At 30.8% G+C, this 21,488-nt stretch overlaps 1 protein-coding gene across 1 annotated transcript; it reads left to right on the forward strand.

Annotated features, from left to right (window-relative positions):
• Nucleotides 1–1,805: 1,805 nt before the first annotated feature.
• On the forward strand, nucleotides 1,806–20,301 carry LOTGIDRAFT_162582 (hypothetical protein; the record flags this gene model as incomplete). Its single annotated transcript, XM_009058553.1, has 21 exons — nucleotides 1,806–2,531; nucleotides 2,745–2,842; nucleotides 3,589–3,618; nucleotides 5,458–5,544; nucleotides 7,935–8,033; nucleotides 9,041–9,106; nucleotides 10,260–10,349; nucleotides 12,870–13,018; nucleotides 14,705–14,804; nucleotides 14,988–15,012; nucleotides 15,249–15,407; nucleotides 15,844–16,006; nucleotides 16,233–16,356; nucleotides 16,849–16,978; nucleotides 17,235–17,325; nucleotides 17,781–17,862; nucleotides 17,998–18,120; nucleotides 18,289–18,364; nucleotides 18,816–18,969; nucleotides 19,701–19,876; nucleotides 20,173–20,301. 21 exons carry the CDS (start codon nucleotides 1,806–1,808, stop codon nucleotides 20,299–20,301), a joined length of 2,877 nt encoding a protein of 958 aa, XP_009056801.1.
• Nucleotides 20,302–21,488: the final 1,187 nt, after the last annotated feature.

A 21,488-nucleotide genomic window follows, 5' to 3' on the forward strand; every position in this document is an offset into this window, starting at 1 on the left:
AATAATATCCTACAAAGAAAGACCATATTGCATATTTCATAGAATATGGCAATAGTTTAGCCTGGCATCTATTTCAATAAATAAAATAGTGCTCTAAGGCCTACATCAATATTGTAGAGCGATTCGGATATGAAAACAGAACCTAAGATATGCTTTTGTCACGGTCCTGTTAGCTTTAGAAGGTTAAATATCCGTACTCCTTTTTTATGCGGTCTAAACTTGTAGCGCTTTTTTATTTTATAATAAGCATCGTCGTCTCTGTGGAAGAGATATTATTTGCCATTACTGGTTAGTATAATTCATCTATGAAATGATAAGTAATCCGTAATTGGTGAAATCCTGATTTAAGAGTTCAAATATCCAAATTTCGATTTTACAAATATAAGCAATGACGTCATTGTAGCGCAATCGAGGCTGTTGACGTCGTAACTAAGTATGGCGGGAAGTACCGACTTGAGATGAATTTATTGAAGTAGCTAATTGACTGTAAAGATTACCACCGATTAGTGGTTAAAATTCGTCAAATCATCTCTTGTTCGTTTTTTGCAGTTTTTTTTAAAACGAACAATCGTACCTCCGGTTTTAAGGGTAAAAATTAAGATTTTTGGACGTATTAAGTGTGTTGTTTACATTTTTTTCCATCCGTTCGCGGTTCCTATCAAACGCCCAAGTGCCCACTCAACAAAGTCCGTGGCAAATGTCATTCATTGACTAACCCCCTTTATCAACTAAGTAGATCTACTAGCCTAGATCGACGTCAATATCGACCCTTTTTGTAAATAGAATTTAAATCTAGCTGTTTGTAATTACATTTCTCACTTGTTGCATGTTGTTTTATTGGGAAAGAATTCCATAACTTGTCTTTTTTAGTAATAAATAACTGAGAATTTTAGAATAAACATAATATAATAATCTTAATAAGCGTCTTTTTATGTTAGACATAAAAAATGAGTTTGCCTAGGAAAATGACTCTATGACCCTTAGTAAATTTATAATCTAGGCTATGACTTTTATGTTACCCACAGATCCAGTAACAATCCATCATTGCTATTAGAAATAATTACATTGACTGTTTTTTCAATTGATAACATTATTGCCTGAAATTGATTTCTGAAGGTTGAGTGATATAATCTAATACAAAACCTACTTCTTGTTAACCTTAGTTTCAAAATTGAAATTATTCATGCCTCTCTGTCTTGTGGTTTTGCTGAAAAACAATAGATCTATTAAGTTTTAGTTCAGTTTTTGGTCTGAAGAGGAATTATCTAAATTATTGAATATCCAATGATAAATTATCCATATAAGGGATTTTCTACTGGATGAAAGGTTTAAGGGAATGTCTAACCTGGTGATGCCCTGGCTTCAGACCTTTTTTTACGTTGGCTTCTATATCTAGCATCACAATATTATAAAAATACTGTAACACTGAAATTCCCTTTATAAGCATGTGTAATGTCATCAATCATACTTAATGATACGTGAAAACATGTCCTATTGTAGGAATTGATAACTAATTAAAAGAATTACGCAAAAAGTATAGAGATATCCAAATTCTTTACAGGACATTTGTATGGCACTGAATCTCAAATAGTTTTTAATATCATAGGCATAGTGGTAAAGAAATTGAAACTATCTTAGTTTGTTCTTATTTGTTTATGGATAATTTATATTTTATTATAGTTGCTAGCCAAGAATTTTTTAGCTTTTTAAACAACTTGACACAAATTTTTAATTCAAATTTTTGTTTATATGTTACAGAATTCTGATGAAGTTTAGTTGATACAGGAAACAGTCCAAGAGTCAAGATGGATTTTCATAGAGTTAATTATAGTGATGGTTATGTGGTGGAATTCTTAGATCCTGGAGAAAAAGCATGTGAAAGTTGGCTTCTCCTTCCTGCTGAAAATCTCTGGTCAATGCCTTTAAGAACGTTTCTCTACATCATTGCTTTGATTTATTTATTCATGGGTATAGCCATAGCATCAGATGTATTTATGTGCAGTATTGAAGTAATCACCAGTAAAAAACGTATTGTTACATATTTCGATCATGAGAGAGGCGAAAAAGTGGAACGTGAAATTCTGATATGGAATGAAACCGTGGCTAATTTAACTTTAATGGCATTAGGTAGTAGTGCCCCTGAAATTCTGCTGGCTACTATAGAACTTATTTTAGATATAATAAGTGGCGTGTCTGGAGATAGTAAAGATGCTCTGGGTACCTTCACTATTATTGGTAGTGCTGCGTTTAATTTGTTAATTATTACTGCTATCTGTGTTGTCAGTGTTGATTCTCCTGGTATCAAAAAGATCCGTGAAGTTGGTGTGTTTATCATGACATCTATCTGGTCAATATGGGCCTATATTTGGATGTTATTAGTCGTTAGTTATATTTCACCTGGGATTATCGAACCATGGGAAGCTTGGGTAACTCTGGCTTACTTTCCATTGTTTGTGTTAATGGCATATTGTCAGGATAATGGGTGGTTTCGTAAGAAGAAAGTCCAAGATATTGACGATGAAGAAGAACAAGTGAGTGATGATTTTATTGTGAATTAAATAAAACAAAGTTCGTTTTTCTGTTATCTGAACTTCAAGTGATCTTATCCACTTGATCAGTATTTATCACTTTTTGGATCTCAAATACTTTAATTGATTTTTTAACTTCTTATCAAAAGCAGCTTATCAAATGTGATCCCTTTATATTGTTTCCATTCTGTTAAGTAATAATGCCTTATTTTCTAGGGTGTGAGAGTCATTGAACTAAATCAACGCAGAGGAATAACAGGACATGTTCCAAAAGAACTTCAAGTTTTAGAAGCTGAGAAAGCACACAGAATGAGGTAATTTTTCTGGCACAATGGGGGTCTTTTTATGTCTGGTGCATTTGATTACTACTTTGTATGTTGCCTAATGAAAATCATTATTGTCTATTACAACTAAAATTTAGTTTTCGGTGCGAACTCATTACAGAGAAATAATGAAGTTGTATCTGTCTATACTAATTATAATATATTTATTTACTAGTTCTCCAGACAATCTTAGGAGGTATCTCAAATTTTGAAGTTTGTTTTTTAACTTCCCATTCTGGAACCAGTGCTATGATAATATATCTCCTATACATACCATTTATCATATATTGGCATGGTACTAATAATACATTTACCTAGAAGTAATATCAAGCTTATTTCTATACCATATTTTAACAGTTTTTAATAAATCTGAAAATGGTGGAATTCAGTTTAAAATACTAAAAAAGATTTTTCCCAGAATCTTGGTCCACTATTCCTACCCTGTGTTTCAATCCCACAAAAGCTAAAATCATAGACCTGGTATAAAAATAAGGAACCAACCATGGAATGGACTTCTTCTAAAGTGTTCAATGATTTGAAATCAAATTTTATTTAAACTGACCTTGGTGAATTTCCTCTTTTGGACAAATATTATCCATTTACAATATTCTTTCAAATAGGTCTAAATTTTTTTGATATTTTTCAATTACAAATCGTCCATTCAACTACATGTTCTAATTGCATGCTAAAAACATCAAAGTTGAAAAGGTTTTAGATAAAAATTGTTCCAATTTCAGTATTGCTGAATTAAATATAGATCGTGAAAGGTAAGTGAGTGAACTGAAGGTAGATTTAGGATGTAGGATCCCATGTAGATATGTTTTATGCTAAATCACTTTTCATACTCAATAATCTCTGAACAAATTGCTGAATGTAATATTTTCACTGTACTGTTTAACTCTTATAGAAATGGGGTGTGTGGTTTAAAGATTTGCACTGCCTTTGATTTGAACAGTGGTATTGGTACCACATTCTAATCAATGCTAGTCTCTAAGATATAGTGGTACTGGTATTACAGGCAGGTTTATTCCAATTATATACTGGTACCACAATACAGCCAGTGCTTCTTTACCAGTTTCAGTTGAACTGATAAGTGAAATGGTGCCACAGAGTCAGTATTTACTACTCAGTCAGTGCCACTTTTCACGATTTTGATTAGTAATTCAGTTGCTATAAAAAATTTTAAGAGAAAATGGGTGAGAATTGGCATTACAACATTCATTCTATTATAACAGAGTATGAATTGTGATTTAGCTGGAAGTAGGATATTATATTTTTGTAGACATGAAATGCTTTTTTGCCTAGAACAGTTTTTTTTTATCAAATTTTCTTTTACAGTATTTATGAAACTAGTAAAATGAACACACAGATGTAAGCTTAGGATCTTTTATTTCTTTCTGAAATTCAATCTTTGCACATTTTTTGCACACCTGTCTTGTCTAATCACTTAATAAATTATAAAAAAATAGAAAAATTGTAGTAATGATGTTTTGTCTGAAATCTTATTTGTTATTTCACGTTTCGTAATTCTACATAGTCTTTGTTCCATTCAAACACCTGGCTTTGGTGCTCCTATAGAGACTGAAGTGATTCGTATTTGAATTTTGTATGAGATATATAATCACTATAATACACTCATTACTAACTATATCAAGCCTGGATACCAAGTTACACTTCATTCCATAATTTTATACCACTTATAAACTTACCTTGGGATACCTTAATGTATCTTTAGAACATGAAACATTACGGTCTTGGACTAGCATTATATATTCATGACAAAATCAAGGATATGGAATGCCACAATACAGTTTTCATATTATGTGGTGAATGATGTGGCAGCACTTTATCATACCAGACATTGAGTCAAACCAATGTTATATACAGAATTTACTGAGAGTAAACGTTCCAATAGCAGTTAGACCATCACCAAAAAGTCATTTTCTTCTAGTCAGGGAAGTACTATGAAGGAATGGAATGAAGTATCACTAGGAACCTATGAATGTCAATATATAATATGCATGTCTTTTTATTAACTCCTTTAATATTGTAATGTTAGGTTGTGAAATATTTACTTTTTAGTAATTCACTGGCAAATGGTTGCCTCCAATCTTTAAACTATCATGGTTACTGTATTTATGAAATGAATAATAGTTCTTTGTTCTTATACAAGTGATTTCTGTGGAAAACATAGATATTGATCGAACAAAGGAAGGATGGCCAAAGGTTCAAATTGTAACCCATTGATCACTGTTCATAATATATTGATAAATGAATTCCGGTCTCTCTGACATCTAGATGTGACAAATCGAATATTCCTTTGCAAGAAAATAAAATTCCTTGTTTGTTTGCTGCCAGTGTAAGTTGATATTGGTGACTAAAATTTAGAATTCAAGAAAGACTCCAGATATACTTGGTGATAGTCACTGAAATAACATGACAAAATACAATCAATCAGGAACTGTGAATGGTTTCATTTCCTGTTCGGTCAGTCTAATCCAAGATTGACCAATATATAGTCCATATAGATGTCCCCAGGTTGTGGACTGACATGATTGAAGAGTGCTAGAAAACACAGTAATATTATCTACTTTCAACTATTTAAGGAAAAGACTAGCAGAAAAATTAAATGGTGGTCATACAGACTCTGTCAATACTTTAAATTCCGTAACTGATACAGATTCATTACAGAGGTAACATTACAGGTCACAACTCTACATGTCCTAACACTTAATACCAGATCCTTACCTACTCTCTGTATTCAAACCTAATATTGGACTATGGGGAAAGTAAAAATTATATCAATGTAAATTTTGTCTTATATGTACAGTAGATGCTGCTAGTGTACAAAGACTTTCTGATTGTTTTGGAAATAATAATTTGTGCTATGGGAAGGTTGGCAAATTCTTGGACGATCATATTCAGCACCATTGTTTTTCAACTTTGGACATAATAATGTGTATGGTAGTAACTCACCAATATTATTATGTTATTAGTATACAGCTAGGGATTTTCTCTGTAAGGAATGGTTGTCTGTTAGATTATAGTTTGAATACAGACTGTTATAATACATAATAAATATTCACCACTTTAAATTACTATCTTACTCATATGTTTACCTTATATGTTGTATTATAACTAGAATAACTTTAAAGGGACAGTGCCAGTGAGACATTCTATGTAATGTTATCCATTTGAATTTGAAATGAAAGTTTAAACTGTTTCAATTTTTAAAGTTCAATTTTGGAGCTACTGTACACAGACAAATTTATCCTTCAAAACAATTGTCACAGTTTAATTATTTTTGGATTGAAGTCATAAACCTACATTTTTGATCAGATAAATCTTGTTTTACTCAATAGTTTCAATTTAGATAAAAAATCATTGCTCACTTCTTTTCTAAATAATTTTAGACTGTCCCTTTAATATAACATTTATATATAATAAATTGTCTTCTACCAGAATTTGACAATGTTTCAGCAAGATACAAAATGATTCGTTGACTTACCCAGTATCTGTTATTATAATAATGAAGCACTGTAATTAACAAGCAATAATTATGCTGTTTAAATGTAATTTGCTATATTTTTTAAAGTTGAAACTAGTTTTTTAAAATCTTGCCTTTTTACAAAAAATGTTTTAATACAATGTTTGTATATATTCTGGTAGAAGGTTTTATTCTGAAAAACTAAAGTTTTACTGGTTTTAGTGTTACTTTTTCATTAGTCAATTGGTTGATTACTCTGTTATTAACCAATCAGTCGAATGAAATTCTTAAAACCTGGATTGTTTTTGAGAATGAGGTACTTGGATTGAAATCTCATAATCTAATACATTAGTAATATTGTAAAACCTAAATCCTATGGATAACTAATATATCAGCACTATTGTACCCATAATGGACAAAACCTACCAAATAGTATTGTATTTCACATTACTTCATAGTTCAGTATTCTAGTTGAGAATTGTGTGTAGGTCACTGTACAGCAGTAAGCACAACACAACAATGGAGAATTACATAAGACAAATTGTAAATGGAACAACACAATTATTGAATTGATGAATATTCTCATTGTTATAATGAAGACTTAATGAAGCATGAAATATGGAAAACACACTACCCTGATCTTAGTGTAATAATAGAACAGTTGTGTGTGATGCAATTGCAAACCACACAGTTATTGTATATGATAGTACTAGTTGAAGTAAGAACAAAAAAATGATTGTGTTATAATTTATTTATAACTAGTTCCATTATAACTTGTGCATGTTCAACTAATTAAACAACATTTATCAAATATAACTCAAAATCAAGCTATTACCAACAGCATCTAATACCATCACTGCCATAGCCACCTTTCTTGTATCACAGAAGGTTTGCGGTGATTTGATTGAATTGCAAAACAATTTTGCTGCGCTTGTAAACAGGGATATGATTGACTGTATTTGCTAGCATACATTCCATTCAAATCACTGCATTTACAAACTTAAGATGCAAGAAAAGTAGTTATTGCAATCATGGTTTGAGACGTAGTTGGTAATAGCTTGCCATTGTGAAGATGATAAACATATAACTAGTCAAAATCCTTCAAATATAATCCACATCTGTCAATTTCCTCAGCCAAATTCACAACCTTTTATTTATCAGCTTCTTTCTATTTATTGCATGTCTGTTCTGTCTAGTGACTTTCTTTTACATTACCTATAAACAATTATATTCTATCTGATATTTTATTGTACTGGCTTAAATACTGGCTTTAAAGATTGAATTTCTCTTAGGTTTTACAACTTTAAAACTCATCAAATTCCTTTGATTCAGAGTTATTTCCAGTTTAAGATAGTCATTTGAGGAATCAACAGAGCTGGTCTGTTTTAAATTCAATTTCAATTTTTCTGGAATAAGATTTCTTCTTTTATGTTAAAGTTTCACAGTGTTTGACTCAAATCTTATATTGCTGAGTAAGCCTAACTATGTTCATTACTAACAGCAAATGTTAATGTTCTTCCATTGATAAATACTTTCTACTTTTACTTCCTTCTTTCACAATAAAGCCATTGTAACAAATGTGATATATATTTAAAGGTTAAGAATGATTAAGTCTGATTCTCTTGGAGATATGGAACTGGAACCAGTTAGTAAATCTGGAATCAATCCTGAAATTTCAGATTCTGACCTAGACAGGTACGTGCTGAATCCATGCACGTAAAATGCTTGCTTTTAGTCCAATGTTTGCTTTTAGTCCAATGTTTGCTTTATGCTTTAGATATAGATAGCATTAAATTAGTTCATTTCAGAATCCCCATTCCTATTTTTTCTTCTGTGAATGATATAAACTTTACCCTCATGTATGTCCCACTTTTCCTATTGGAAATGAATCAATTAGCGACAAATTTTTAACTTATAGTTATGTAAAGCACAAAATAGTTAGCTTTTATAGAGATATATTGATATATATATATATATAGAAAACAAAGAAGTAATCAGCTTGTCTGCTTTGTGAGGTTCTATAGCACAGTCGGTTACAGCGTTGGTCTGTACATGATGTCATTTGCTTGGTAACATCAAACAAATGGCGGCTGTGGGTTCCGATCTCGATCAACATGTGATATTCCGATGACCTTGAATAAGTCATCTTCACTCATAATTCCAGTCGACCCAGCTGTAAATGAGTACGGATAATCCGGTAAAGATCAATGCCAAGAGGTTTGGCCTGACCAGCTGGTAGTAAGGATCCTTAACTGTGAACCTAAGTTGTTATTCTTGTAAACTATAGTTATTTCTTTCTTTTCTTTCTTACTTTGTTTTGTGTCATGTCTGTCTGCTTCAGTGTATTTTTATGTCCATATTATTGATGCTTCTCAGATATGATTGTCTTCACCAAATTAGATTAGAAGTTTTCATTTAGTAGCGTGATTCAAATTTGAACATTTCAGATTTTAAATTTTCTGATGTATTTTTGTTTTGCCTTATATATTTCTGTTCTTTGTGCTATGGTTCATTGCCATTTTAATATTAATATTTACAAAGCTTAAAAGAAAACTTCTCTAACAGATGTACAAGGTTAGAAATATTTTGATTTCATGGAACTCCATAGCACAAAGGTCATACATGATTCATAATAAGAACCTGAAACTATCATGTAGTCAAATAATTGCATGGTTATTTTAATTTAACATTATATTATATAGTACTGGTGGTAGAAGTGAAGTCACCCATTATTTTAGTGCCAGTGAAACTTGTGGTGATAGTGATACGTAAGCATGGACTGAAAATGCATGATTTTGCCCTCGACTATAATCCTACACATCACTTATTCAGCCTCGATCTTGGTGCTTTGCTTGTTTTGGTACTATTTTTATTTTGAGGCAAGCTGATCATGATTGCTGTTCTATATCTAGGGTAATTTGCTGGAAGTATATTGTGTAATATTTTAAATATGATTTCTTATTCTGAAAATTAATCCCTTGACAGCACATAGGATAATTCTTAATACTATATATAAGCACATATTAAATGTCAATCTATTTCACAATCTACCCTTTTGCCATAGTGGATGTTCCACAGCTCACTAATTAACTGGACTTTTGAAGATACCTTTTGCATTCATTTATTTTTTATCATTAGTTATACTTCAGTTGTAATAAGAAAAAATTGTAAATGAAGCTATGCTATCGTTATCTTTCTATATGGCTATGCTTAGATATATATATTATGACTTATATCATGGACTTGGGAATTTTCTAATATATATCCTATATTTTATGCCTGTTTACACACACACAGTTAATATATCAAATGACTTTCTTGGATTGATTTTGTGACCTGATCCACATTGTTTAAATCAAAGAAATTTTATTTAAGAGAAACTGACCCTTATCTTAGTACCAGTATCTAATTTATTAACATCTACCTATCTTATACTAACCACTAACAGAAAATCATCTCTTAACTTACCTTTTAACTTAGATTTCTATAATAGATTTCTAACCTTTATATAATAATGTAAGTCATCTATCATTTTAGAAAACTAAATTAAAGAAATTAAAGATAATATCAGGGTTCAATTTTTCCTGATGATTAGTTAAAACTGTTAATGAAGTATGAATCAAACTTTAAATTGATTAGCAAGCTAAAACTACAGTTTTTCAATCTAAATCGAACCCTGGTAAATATCTAAAGGTTCATATCATATTGTTTTTGTTGCACTATCAATACTGTCATTGCAATACCTACATATTTTCATGCATTTTCATATTTTCATGTACCGGTATTTCATTGTATATTCAGTAAGGTAAGATTGTTAATTATTATGAATATTTTATTTAAGTTTGGATAGATTTCAGCAATAATGCTTTACACCTACATATTATTATTCATTATAATAATCTTGAACATTTCTCTTTACAGTGATTCAGTCCTACCAGCACCCAGTTCCAACACACATAGAGTTGCTGTAAGAAAATCAACCAATGAACCACAAGCATTTGCTAGAGCAAGGTGAGGACAGTTTCTTTATTTGCAAATTCTTTTTTATACACCACTCTTGGATTTTAATCTGCTTTTCTTCTTTCAAAAGATATTTCTTATACTTACTATTAACAAATTTAACTATATAAAGCACTTAAGGTAGAACTGTACCATCTACAGTTTACAGTTGAGGCATATTGGATCCATTTTGGACTATTGCAATATTATTGATATAAAGATATGATTTTAGGGGTAAAAATTCTTTTTTAATAAGCTTAAATGGGTAAATTTCTAAAATTCCAAAGATTCAAGGTAAAGTTATAGGTGTTCTACTGTACCACCAAAAGCTTCAGTCAAGGTGGATCCACTTTAGTCTTACTTCTTTGACATAAACAACTTATTACAGATTCCGTTATGATTAAATTAAATCATTTGGATCTTGAATTAAAATTAAAAAAACTGATCAGGGATAGAAAGAGAGTTTCTTGGCAAAAACATTCATATTTGTTACATTAAGTAAGACAAGTTTACACTAATAAGATTAGATACTTCAAATGGCTGGATTATAAGTATACAATAAGATATATTTATAGACCATCATTAGTCTTATTATTATAAAATATCTTCATTATTGATACATAAATATGGAAGGATTTATTAATATACTATATAGCTTATTTACTCTGGCCTCTCTCAGAATTGTTAAGTATTTCATTTGAAACCCAGAGAATATTACCTTCAAGAAATGAATTGAATGTTAAACTACTTCAGATGTCAGTTAAAATTGTCAGTTTCATTCTGATATCAAAATAGAATAAGATTTTTTTTATGTAGAAATCCATTATTTTCCATATAAAGCAAAGCATCATTGAGTTTTTATAATAGAATTTTTATTTAAAATTGATTATAGTGGATATAAGAAAGGTGAGCATGACTTGCCTTGCTAGTGACACAGAGCATAGTTTAAATTCAACATTCAACATTCGATATCTAAAACTATCTCGTCTTGGGATGGGCATTGTACTAGATTCTTAATCTGTGCGATTTAAGGCATAAGCTCAGTTCCCCGACGCAAATGCATAGCACTTGCTAAGAATTCGTAAAAATAAAGAAATTAAATTGTTCTTCCTGATAATTTGTAGTGAAAACAGAATCAGGTAGCGTACTCTATTGATATAGTGGCATTGAGTAGACAATAGATATTATTATTATATTTTAGTTAGAGTGAGTGACTTCCCCTTTATTTTACTCTTCATCCTCAACTCTGTAGATATTTAGTACCTATCGTGACCGCCGTCCCTACCATTGGATTGTCATATCCAAATAAGGACAGTTTTGAAGTTTTCTAATGTTTGGCTTTGAAGTGTGCTTCTTTACATTATCTTGGATGACCTGAGCCTTCTTCACTCCTGAATGTCGTTTATTGTTGTTAAGAGAAAAAGATTGAAGGAAAGAAAAAGGTAAGGGAAACCCAAGATGATTGTATGTATTTAAACTAAAGTTTCAGCTCCAAGTTGATTCTACCTGCTACATCATCATTTACTGAGTGAGTGATACCTGACCTTTACCTATTCTTACCACCAACATTACTACCAACAGTGTTGTTGACTTGTTACTAAATATAGTATCATACTTCTCTCATTGCATGTACATCTTGTACCATACCACATGTTATTGTTTTTTACCTCTTTTACTTAGCTCTTCTCTAAATAATATCGGTTAAAAAAATATCATGGACTCTGACAGGTTCTAAATATAGCCTCTTGGAGGAAAGCACATTTTTTTTGGACCAAAGTTTCTGTACTTGATATAAACAACATGAAATTCAAACCAGATATGAAATTCTTCAAGTACAAAGTTACATGAGTATTTCTGCACAAAGAGAGTCTGCGACTGTTTGACTGATAAAAATCTGAATTCCAAAATCATGACCTCTGCATTCTGAGAAAGTTCCGAGTTATACCACTGACACAGAAATTGTAATTTTAAGATCATGCATTTGACATCAGTTTTAGACATGTTGTATTGTAGTCCTAGTGATGTTGCATCTGGTATTGTTTATCTATTTTTCTCGTGACATTTTTAAAGCATGTTACATGACATCAATGTAATATTCATACTGAATTTAATATCTCACGAGTCTTGCTGCAACTGGCATGGATAGCGCTTTTGCTGCATTCAGTTGGAAAAATATTACTGAGTTGCAATTTCTTTTCCACATGTCCTATCCTTAAGAAGGAATGATATCATGTTTTTTTAAAAACTATTTTATAAAAGCAGACAACTGAATGCAGGGACGGCATCAACAATCTAATTGATTATTTTGACATAACACTGTACATATCATTAACTTTAGGTTACAAAGTAGGCTACTATTTTCAGGGTATATGTAGCACACCAAACTGTTAAACAAACAGAAAAAAAAAAAATCAGCAAATTCAAATTTGACACATTTTTAAGTACTTCTTTATAATCAATTGTCAATTTTCTAGTAAAGTAATAGCCCAAATTGTTTTAGATTATATTCAAATGTGTTACTTGCTGTTTCAGATTTCGTCATGCTGCTGTCAGTGCTCTGATGGGAGGAAATGCTACTCATACTCATAACGCCAGCCATACTAAACTACCCCACCTAGTGGATGTCGTCACTAAAATGCGAATTTTAAATGAAGCAGCAAAAACAGGCAAAGCCCCAGAAGGTGTGTATATTGTCCCAGACCTCAATATTTTTTTTCGTAAATCTATTATTTGCCTGAAAATGCATAGAATTGAATTATTTTTAATTAAGAACAGTTTGCTTTGGTTTATTTTAGCTTATTTTTGGTTATTTTCTGTTCTGAATGATAGTAGATTATAGGGTGTTTGTTGCTGTACTAAGTAAAGGGAAAGAACTCTAGATTAATATTATAATAATCATGTGTATTTTGTCTAATAGAAATTCAACATCAATTCCAATCATCTATTTTGGATAAAGGTGAGGGTTTTTCCTCCTGCAGACTATTAACAAGTCTAATAATTCACAGACTACTTCTGTATGTTGTAATCCACCATAGAATAATTCATTAACCTCACAGTTTACAGATTAATATATTAGTTCTCTTTCAAAACATCTAATTAAAATTGGGGTCCCGCTTCACAAAAAATCTTATACTCAATGTTGGCGATTTTTTTGAAACGTGACCCTTCTCATTCATGTTTTTTTTCCACTCAGTTTTTCATTGCAAAATTATTTTGATAACAAATTGACATGACAGGTTTTTGAAGGGAATGCAATGCTATTGTTATAATTTTGCAGATGATGGGCTTGTTTCCAACTTCCAAAAGTGGTATCGCTAGTAGCAGCGCTGTGATTTGACTGAAACCAAAGATCATGAGTTCATTATCGCCACGATTAATTTTGGATTTTGAAAATTTAGATTAAACCTAGTTTTAAGCACAGTAATAAATTTAGTTACAGCATGTAGAGTTGACCAGTCATTAAAAATAGACAAAACTTTCACTCCATTTTTTTAAAGCATTTTTTTTGATAGAGCCACTTCAAGGTAGGGTCTTACGACAGCCCTCTTGAAAGTTTTTGACATAACATGATAAACACTATGTCGTCGAGTTAGGTCTTAAGGTTAATTTGACAAACATTCAAGATGACTGTCGTTAGACCCTAACTGGAGTGGCTGTATCGAAAATAAAAAACGGAACTTAAATTTAGACTGTAGAGCTGACCTTCTAGGTTTTGATGATAGAAGCACTATAAATACATCTTTCTTTCAGAAGTTATATTGCAGATGACTATAATTATTACAGCAGTTTCTAAGAAATATATTATCATCTCATTTTTTAGGGTGAGATTCAGGGTGTACTGATACCTGATTTTAGGGAAGGGAATAGTTTTGATTATTAGGGTTGTTACGTCACTTATAATGATAAAATCTTTTCATCTAATTTAATACCTTTTTTCAAAAACTATTTTTTCTTTCTCTTTAAGTCTTTTTTCTGTTTACTTCTGACATGGATATTTTTAAAGTTTCATTTAACAATATTTCTGTCTCACCATTTTATTAAGTTTATACTAACTAATCACGAAATTTGAGTTAGTCTAGATTTATAGCCCACCAGTGCTGGATTTGCTGGACAATGATTTGATAATAATAGTATTTATATCTTTATTACAACAGAACAGGGTCAAAAAAAATTTCATATCCGCCAATATTGATGGAGTTTAATTATTATTTAAAGTTAATCTCCTCAAGGAAACATTAAAGATGGGTTCCCTTATTTTTATTTTCATTTATGAAAATGAAAGTAGAGGTGTTTTTATTAATGACTTGGAAAAATACCAGTTTGTTTAAATTGGTACATGGAACTGATATATGTTTGCAATATTGTAGGAGATCTCACTGGTAAATTTACCTTTGCCTCTGATCGTTATGCTGTATTAGAGAGTGCTGGGATGTTAGAAGTTGATGTTTTATTCCATAGGCAAATTCTGTAAGTTGCGTATTTATCCTATCTTTGTACATTGCAAAAAGTCAGCATTGATACATTTGCCTACCAAGTGATAATGCAATTATAGAAAAGGTGGAAACTGACATTCATTTTGAATAAAAACATTAGGGTATATAGTAATATGTTTAAGTATATTCCAGTGTATTTATTTTATTTTTTTTACAGTGGCAGAGGCAAGATGAGTATGTTGGTAAGTCCCAGATTCATTTTTTCATTGTCAATGACGTTTAAATGGTTATTTAGCTATGAATTTTTAACTTTATAAACAGGCTTATAATAAGCTGGCTGATTTTTTTGGAATAAATTAAACAATTTGATTTGGTAATGAATTGTTCATAAAACCACAATATCAAGGAATTTTCTGATTGAACCAGTTTTATCATCATTTGTGTTCCTAATAATAATTATCTTTTATTGTGTCTTCAGAATGACACAAGTGGTACCGGTACATTAAAGAATGGAGATATACATACTAATGAGAATGATAAAGATAATATGATTAAAGGAGTTGTGTCTGTAGATTTTGAGACAAGAGAAGGTTCAGCTAAACCTGGTAAAGATTATAAATATACCACTGGTACATTGGTAAGTTGTTTTTCTGTCTTATTCAAAGATTTAATATTTGCATAATTGGGATGCAATATTCTATTTTATCAGTGCCATTTCCAATACCGAGCAAAATTTGGTTATAATTTGGCTTTCTCCACTTTTTGATACACAATTATCAGGAAATCTTAACCAATACCTATTATTCTATTGCACTTAGTTACTAGGCACTTAAAATCTAGTTATCTCTGTTCCCCGACTTTGCAGTACAAGAAGACTGAATTTTCACTATTGTTTTTTTATTCCAAATTATTCCAATCTTAACTGATACCTTTTATTATTGCTGGTCCTGAAAACTAGGCACTTATAATCTAGGTATCTCCATTAATTTGTATTTATGACAAAATGATTTTTGAAAAATTATGAAAGAAAGAACCGATCAGATTTTATGGTTGTTCAAATCTTTATTATTTAGATCTTTAAAGATACAGAATATAAAAGAACCTTATTGATTCCCATTATAAATGATAACCAATATGAAGCTGATGTAGATTTCTATGTGATACTGAAGAATCCAAAAGGTGGAGGGGGATTAGGTGATCCTAGTGTATCAAGAGTTACCATTGTAGATGATGACGGTAGGTTCTTGTCAGAAAAATTCGAACTAATTCAAGCTTGAAACTCTTGAAACTGATGAACTTATTTGTCAACATTTTTGACAGTTATCGGTAGATATCTAGTAATTTTATCTTTGCAGTTGCAATTTATGTGTTGCAATTGTTTATTGAGATAGAGCACATGGTATACGGACCATTGTTCTTTTTGACTAATTTAATAAATTTACTAACACAATTTTCATTTTAGAACCAGGAGAGTTTTCATTTGAAGAGCCCCATTATCAAGCTGATTTGAAAAATGGTAAAGTAACTGTAAAAATTCAAAGGCTACATGGCTATGATGGGAAAGTTACAATTGAGTATTCAACCATGTAAGTTCTATGTTCTTACAGAATAATGATAATTATAGTAGTGATTATATCATTATGGTAGCAATAATGTGATTAGGGTAGCAATAATGTGATTAGGGTAGCAATAATGTGATTAGGGTAGCAATAATGTGATTAGGGTAGCAGTAACGTAATTATGGTATGATATTGTAATTATGGTATTGATTACATCATTATTGAAGCAATAATGTGATTATGGTAGCAAAAATATGATTATGGTATAGATTACATCATTATTGATGCAATCATATTATTATATTGGTGATTATAATAATGATTGAGCTTGGTTTTCAAAGACTGACAGGCAAAAGATTATCAGTAACACCTGATACATCTGGACTGTGATAAATCAACTGCTTAAGATTTCACGATTCTCACAGAATTATTTGTCATTGTCAAATAGGTGTAAGTTACAAAATAATATATATCATATTTTATAATGTTCATTAAAGGACGTGTATTTTGTTATTTCAGTGATGGCACAGCTAAAGGTGGTGATAAACTAGGTCCTGATGTTGATTATATAGCAACTAGTGGTACTATAAACTTTACACATTCAGAAACATCCAAAACATTCTCTATTGTTGTAAATAAAGATTGTCAAGTAAGTGTAGTTTTCTATTTCAATGAAAATAAATAGATAATTTTCTGCAGAAGTTGAGCGTAAAAAAAGATGTGAAGATTTTCATATTGCATTTATGTGCTTATTAAGCATCAAATTATGCTGCTTTGTAGATTTCTAACGTTGTGATGATTATATAAATGTGAATTTTTACCAATTTAAACTCCAGAAATGTTATGAATTTTACAATATTGAAATGGGCAAGGTTTTATAATAAACTTGCGTGTATTTTTTCCAGGGTGCCAAAAATTTTATTATTGCTTTAAGAAATCCAAGTCTTGGTGCCAAAATTGGTGAGCGTAGTGCTACTGTATGTCATATCAATAAAGGTAGGTGATGTACTTAATTTTTCGATTCCTGATGTTAATCAATAGATAACCCTACTAGTGACCATATGCTTTTTTTTCACTTCTATCTCCTGTTTTTTTTTCCAGTGGTATCTCCTTTTTTTAAAACTATATTTCCTGTTTCTTTCATTTATATTTCCTGTTTTTTTTTCTTGTATTTTCTGCTTTTTGCTTGTATATCCTGCTTTCTCCTTGTATCTCCTGTTTATTTCCTGATATCCCCTGCTTTTTCCCTTATATATGTCCTGTTTTTCACCTTGCATCTCCTGTTTTTCACTTTGCATCTCCTGGTTTTATTTACTTGTATCTCTTGTCTCTCCCGAGTTTTTTTTTTTGGCTTGTATCTCCTGTTTTTCACTTGTATCTCATGTTTTTGCTTGTATCTCCTGTTTTTCAGTTGTATCTCATGTTTGTTCACTTGTATCTCATGTTTGTAGATGAACTGATAGAAAGGTTGGTAGAGGTCTTAGAAGATGAAGATGCCGAGAAAGAAGTGACCTGGGCATCACAATTTGCAAAGTAAGTCCAGTCATCATTCTACAAGTTTAATATCATAATAGCTGTGAACATGACTAGGCATCGTTATCCCCTGCTCTGGTGTAATAACTAGCTCCAGTGTAATAGCCCAGCAATAATATTTGATATTTATTACAGTGCTATGACAGTAGGTGGAGATCAAGATGATGAAGGAAATGATTTACCACCAACATGGTCTCACTACCTCATGCATTTCTTTACAATGTTCTGGAAATTACTATGTGCCTGTATTCCTCCGACGTAAGTTTTCTCTATTATTTAATTCTATCAGCATATATATTGTACTGGGTTATGATACATTCTGCAATGGAATTGGTCATTTACGGTTGTGGTAGAAAGAACTCGTTCTGAATGTTTTTGTTGCAGTTCTTACACTTTTTATTTTGAATTCAATTGTTGAAATTTCAGGAACATGTTAGGAGCTTGGCCATCATTTGTTTTATCATTATTTGTTATTGGTTTATTAACTGCGTTTGTAGAACAGGTAAGCTTATAAACCTTTTTTCTTTGCTTGTAATTTTTTATATTGAATCAAAGGTGTTTGTAAGATGGTTTATTGTAGGCCATGAGACTGAAAGGGACAGGTTTGACCAATCGTTCCTTAGTCTCAGAAATAAGAGTCTGAGCTAATCAGTAATAGTGTTCATAACTCATTGTCAAAATTTGAGCCCCTTCAAATCCAGTTGTGTCCAGAATTATCTTTTCTTGAGACTCTGTCATATATAGAAAAGACATATATAGAAAAAGAAAGTGAAATTCGTAGTTTGAAGTATTTTTGAAAGGATTTATATTTGTAGTAGTTCTGAAGACTATTCAAGACCCAAATCAACCCCAATGTGGAAATGGCAGCAAAAATGATCACAATATGTCTGGTGTATATTATTTGTAGTATTTGAATCAGTAGTAATTGTATATGATAATGTTATATTTTATAGTTAGGACATCTAATTGGTTGTGTGGTAGGTTTAGAGACTAGTGTTGCAGGTATTACCATTATAGCTTTAGGTACTAGTGTACCAGATACATTCGCCAGTAGGACCGCAGCTAAACAAGATACTCATGCTGATGCAGCTATAGGAAATGTTACAGGTTTGTAGGACTTTATTTGGTTATTAACATACATCTCAGTAAGATTTAAACTGATTCAAATTTTCTGTCTGAAAAGTGATATGAATGACACCAGAAGTGTATAAATGATAAATTGTAAATAAATAATTGATGTAATGTGATAAACCAACAACTAATAATCAATGTAATGTGATATACTTACAAGAAGTAATTGATGCAATGTGATATACTAATAACAAGTAATTGATGTAATGTGATATACTAATAACAATTGATATGTGATATGCTGAAATCTAATAATCAATGTAATGTGATGAGCTTACAACTAGTAATTGATGTGATGTGATTATTTACAACTAGTAATGGATGTAATGTGATATACTAACAACTGGTAATTGATGTAATGCAATACACTAATAACAAGTAATAGATGTAATGTTATTTACTAACAGCAAGTAATTGATAATTTGTGATATACTAACAACTAGTAATTGATATAATGTGATATACATACAAAAAGGAATTAATATGTGATATACTAACAAGTAATCGATATAATATCATATACTAACAATAAGTAATTGGTGACATGTGATTACTAACAACTAGTAATTGATGTAATATGATATACTAATAACAAGTAATTGATGTAATGAGATATACTATTAACAAGAAATTAATATGTGATATATTAACAACAAGTAATAATATGATATACTAACAACAAGTAATTGGTGTATTCTATATTCCAGGTAGTAACAGTGTTAATGTATTCCTGGGTCTAGGTCTACCCTGGGTGATAGGTACTACCTATTATCTTATTAAAGGTGAAGATATGGTAGTCAAATCAACTAATTTAACTGTTAGTGTTATTATATTTAGTTGCTGTGGAACTGTTTGTATCTTATTCCTCTTATTACGAAGAAAGGTAGGTAACAGCTGTTTTAGTTTAAAATCAGAATGAAAATTAAAACCATAATTCTACCAATGACATATTGCGAAAATATTTTGTTGATTAGTTTTTTAAAATTGGAATAACTTTGCTTTGAAGCCACCATATTTGTAAGAAGTTTCTTGATATTGGCTTGCAACATGAAGACAAATTTGTTGAATTTGTTTTGAATTTCTTATAATATAAAATGTTTCTAAGAATACCTAAATTGCTTTTAACAACATTGAGAAGAAATTCTTAGAATTTGCTAATGATGACTTTTCTATTTCCAGCTTGTAGGAGGAGAGTTAGGTGGACAAAGCAAATGCTTTAAATATTTTACTGGACTGTTCCTTACTTCCTTATGGTTTGTGTACATTGTTTTGGCCAGTTTGGTATCATATGGACATATTAAGTTTTAAATACAGTTGTGGTAAAGCCAGATTTCATGTTACAATTGAAACCAATTTACTTAAAAACAAAATCTAATTGGTCAGATCTTGCCTTAGGAAAGTGAAATTTGGTGTTTTACTATGGAATTGTGTGTTGAAACGTTTTTGGGATGAATGGAACAAAAAAACTTATAGTGTCATGGTATTGAAAGCAATAATTTTAAGTTTAACTCTTGGGTGGATGGAATAAACACTGGTTTCAAGTTTGCAGATCACAAGTTGTGGTTTCAAGTTTACAGCCACAAGTTGTCGTATCAAGTTTACAGACCACAAGTTGTCGTTCCAAGTTTACAGATCACAAGTTGTGGTTTCAAGTTTACAGATCACAAGTTGTGATAAGGTGCATGGTGTGAAAAGTGTGACTTTGAAAACTTTCAGAATAAAGTTTCAATTTGTTAACTCCACAATTAACAGACATATCAAAGAGTTGGAGGTGAAAATAAAAAAATACAGAAAAAAATATTGATATTTCCCAAGTTTGGTGAAATGTACAAAAATATGTTGATATTAATAATTTGAAGTTGCCAAATTTAGTGTTACAATTCTCAGTTATTTTATAGTCTTAGTTAATTCACTTCATATCAAGGCATTTTTCCTGCAAAAAATTAGATCACCTTATAAAATCAATATCACAGATTGAAAATTACTTTGATTAAAGAAAGTTTAGGGAACAAACTTAGCAACAATTGATTGGGTCCAAAACAGAAACCAATTGTGATTTTCCAGTACAAGTGTATAACCACAGTCACAGTCAAATTCTAATGATATCACTCTGTAAATAGGATACACGTAACCATTGGTATCTTGTGGTATTTGTGTAGTTGATGAATTCCGTAAAAAACAGAAATATTTATTCATTGAGACATTGGTGTAAAATCTAGAAATTTCCTGAGAAAGGTAAAATCTTATTGAAAGGAAAAATGCCTTGAATCTAATATTTCAATGTGATTACTAACATAAAAAATTATTTTCTTAATAAAATATGAAAATGAGATTGATCTCCAACCTAAAAATAAATTGTTAGAATAAAAAATTGAAGAAATAGGACAAATCATTTATAATTGAATAATAGAAACTATTTACTGATTATTATGCAATGTAGAGGGTGTTTTGTTTATTTTCCAAGTATTATTATCCCTGTGATGATGTTGTTTTTG

This window comes from Lottia gigantea (assembly GCF_000327385.1).
Source record: "Lottia gigantea unplaced genomic scaffold LOTGIsca_34, whole genome shotgun sequence".
Taxonomy (NCBI): domain Eukaryota; kingdom Metazoa; phylum Mollusca; class Gastropoda; family Lottiidae; genus Lottia; species Lottia gigantea.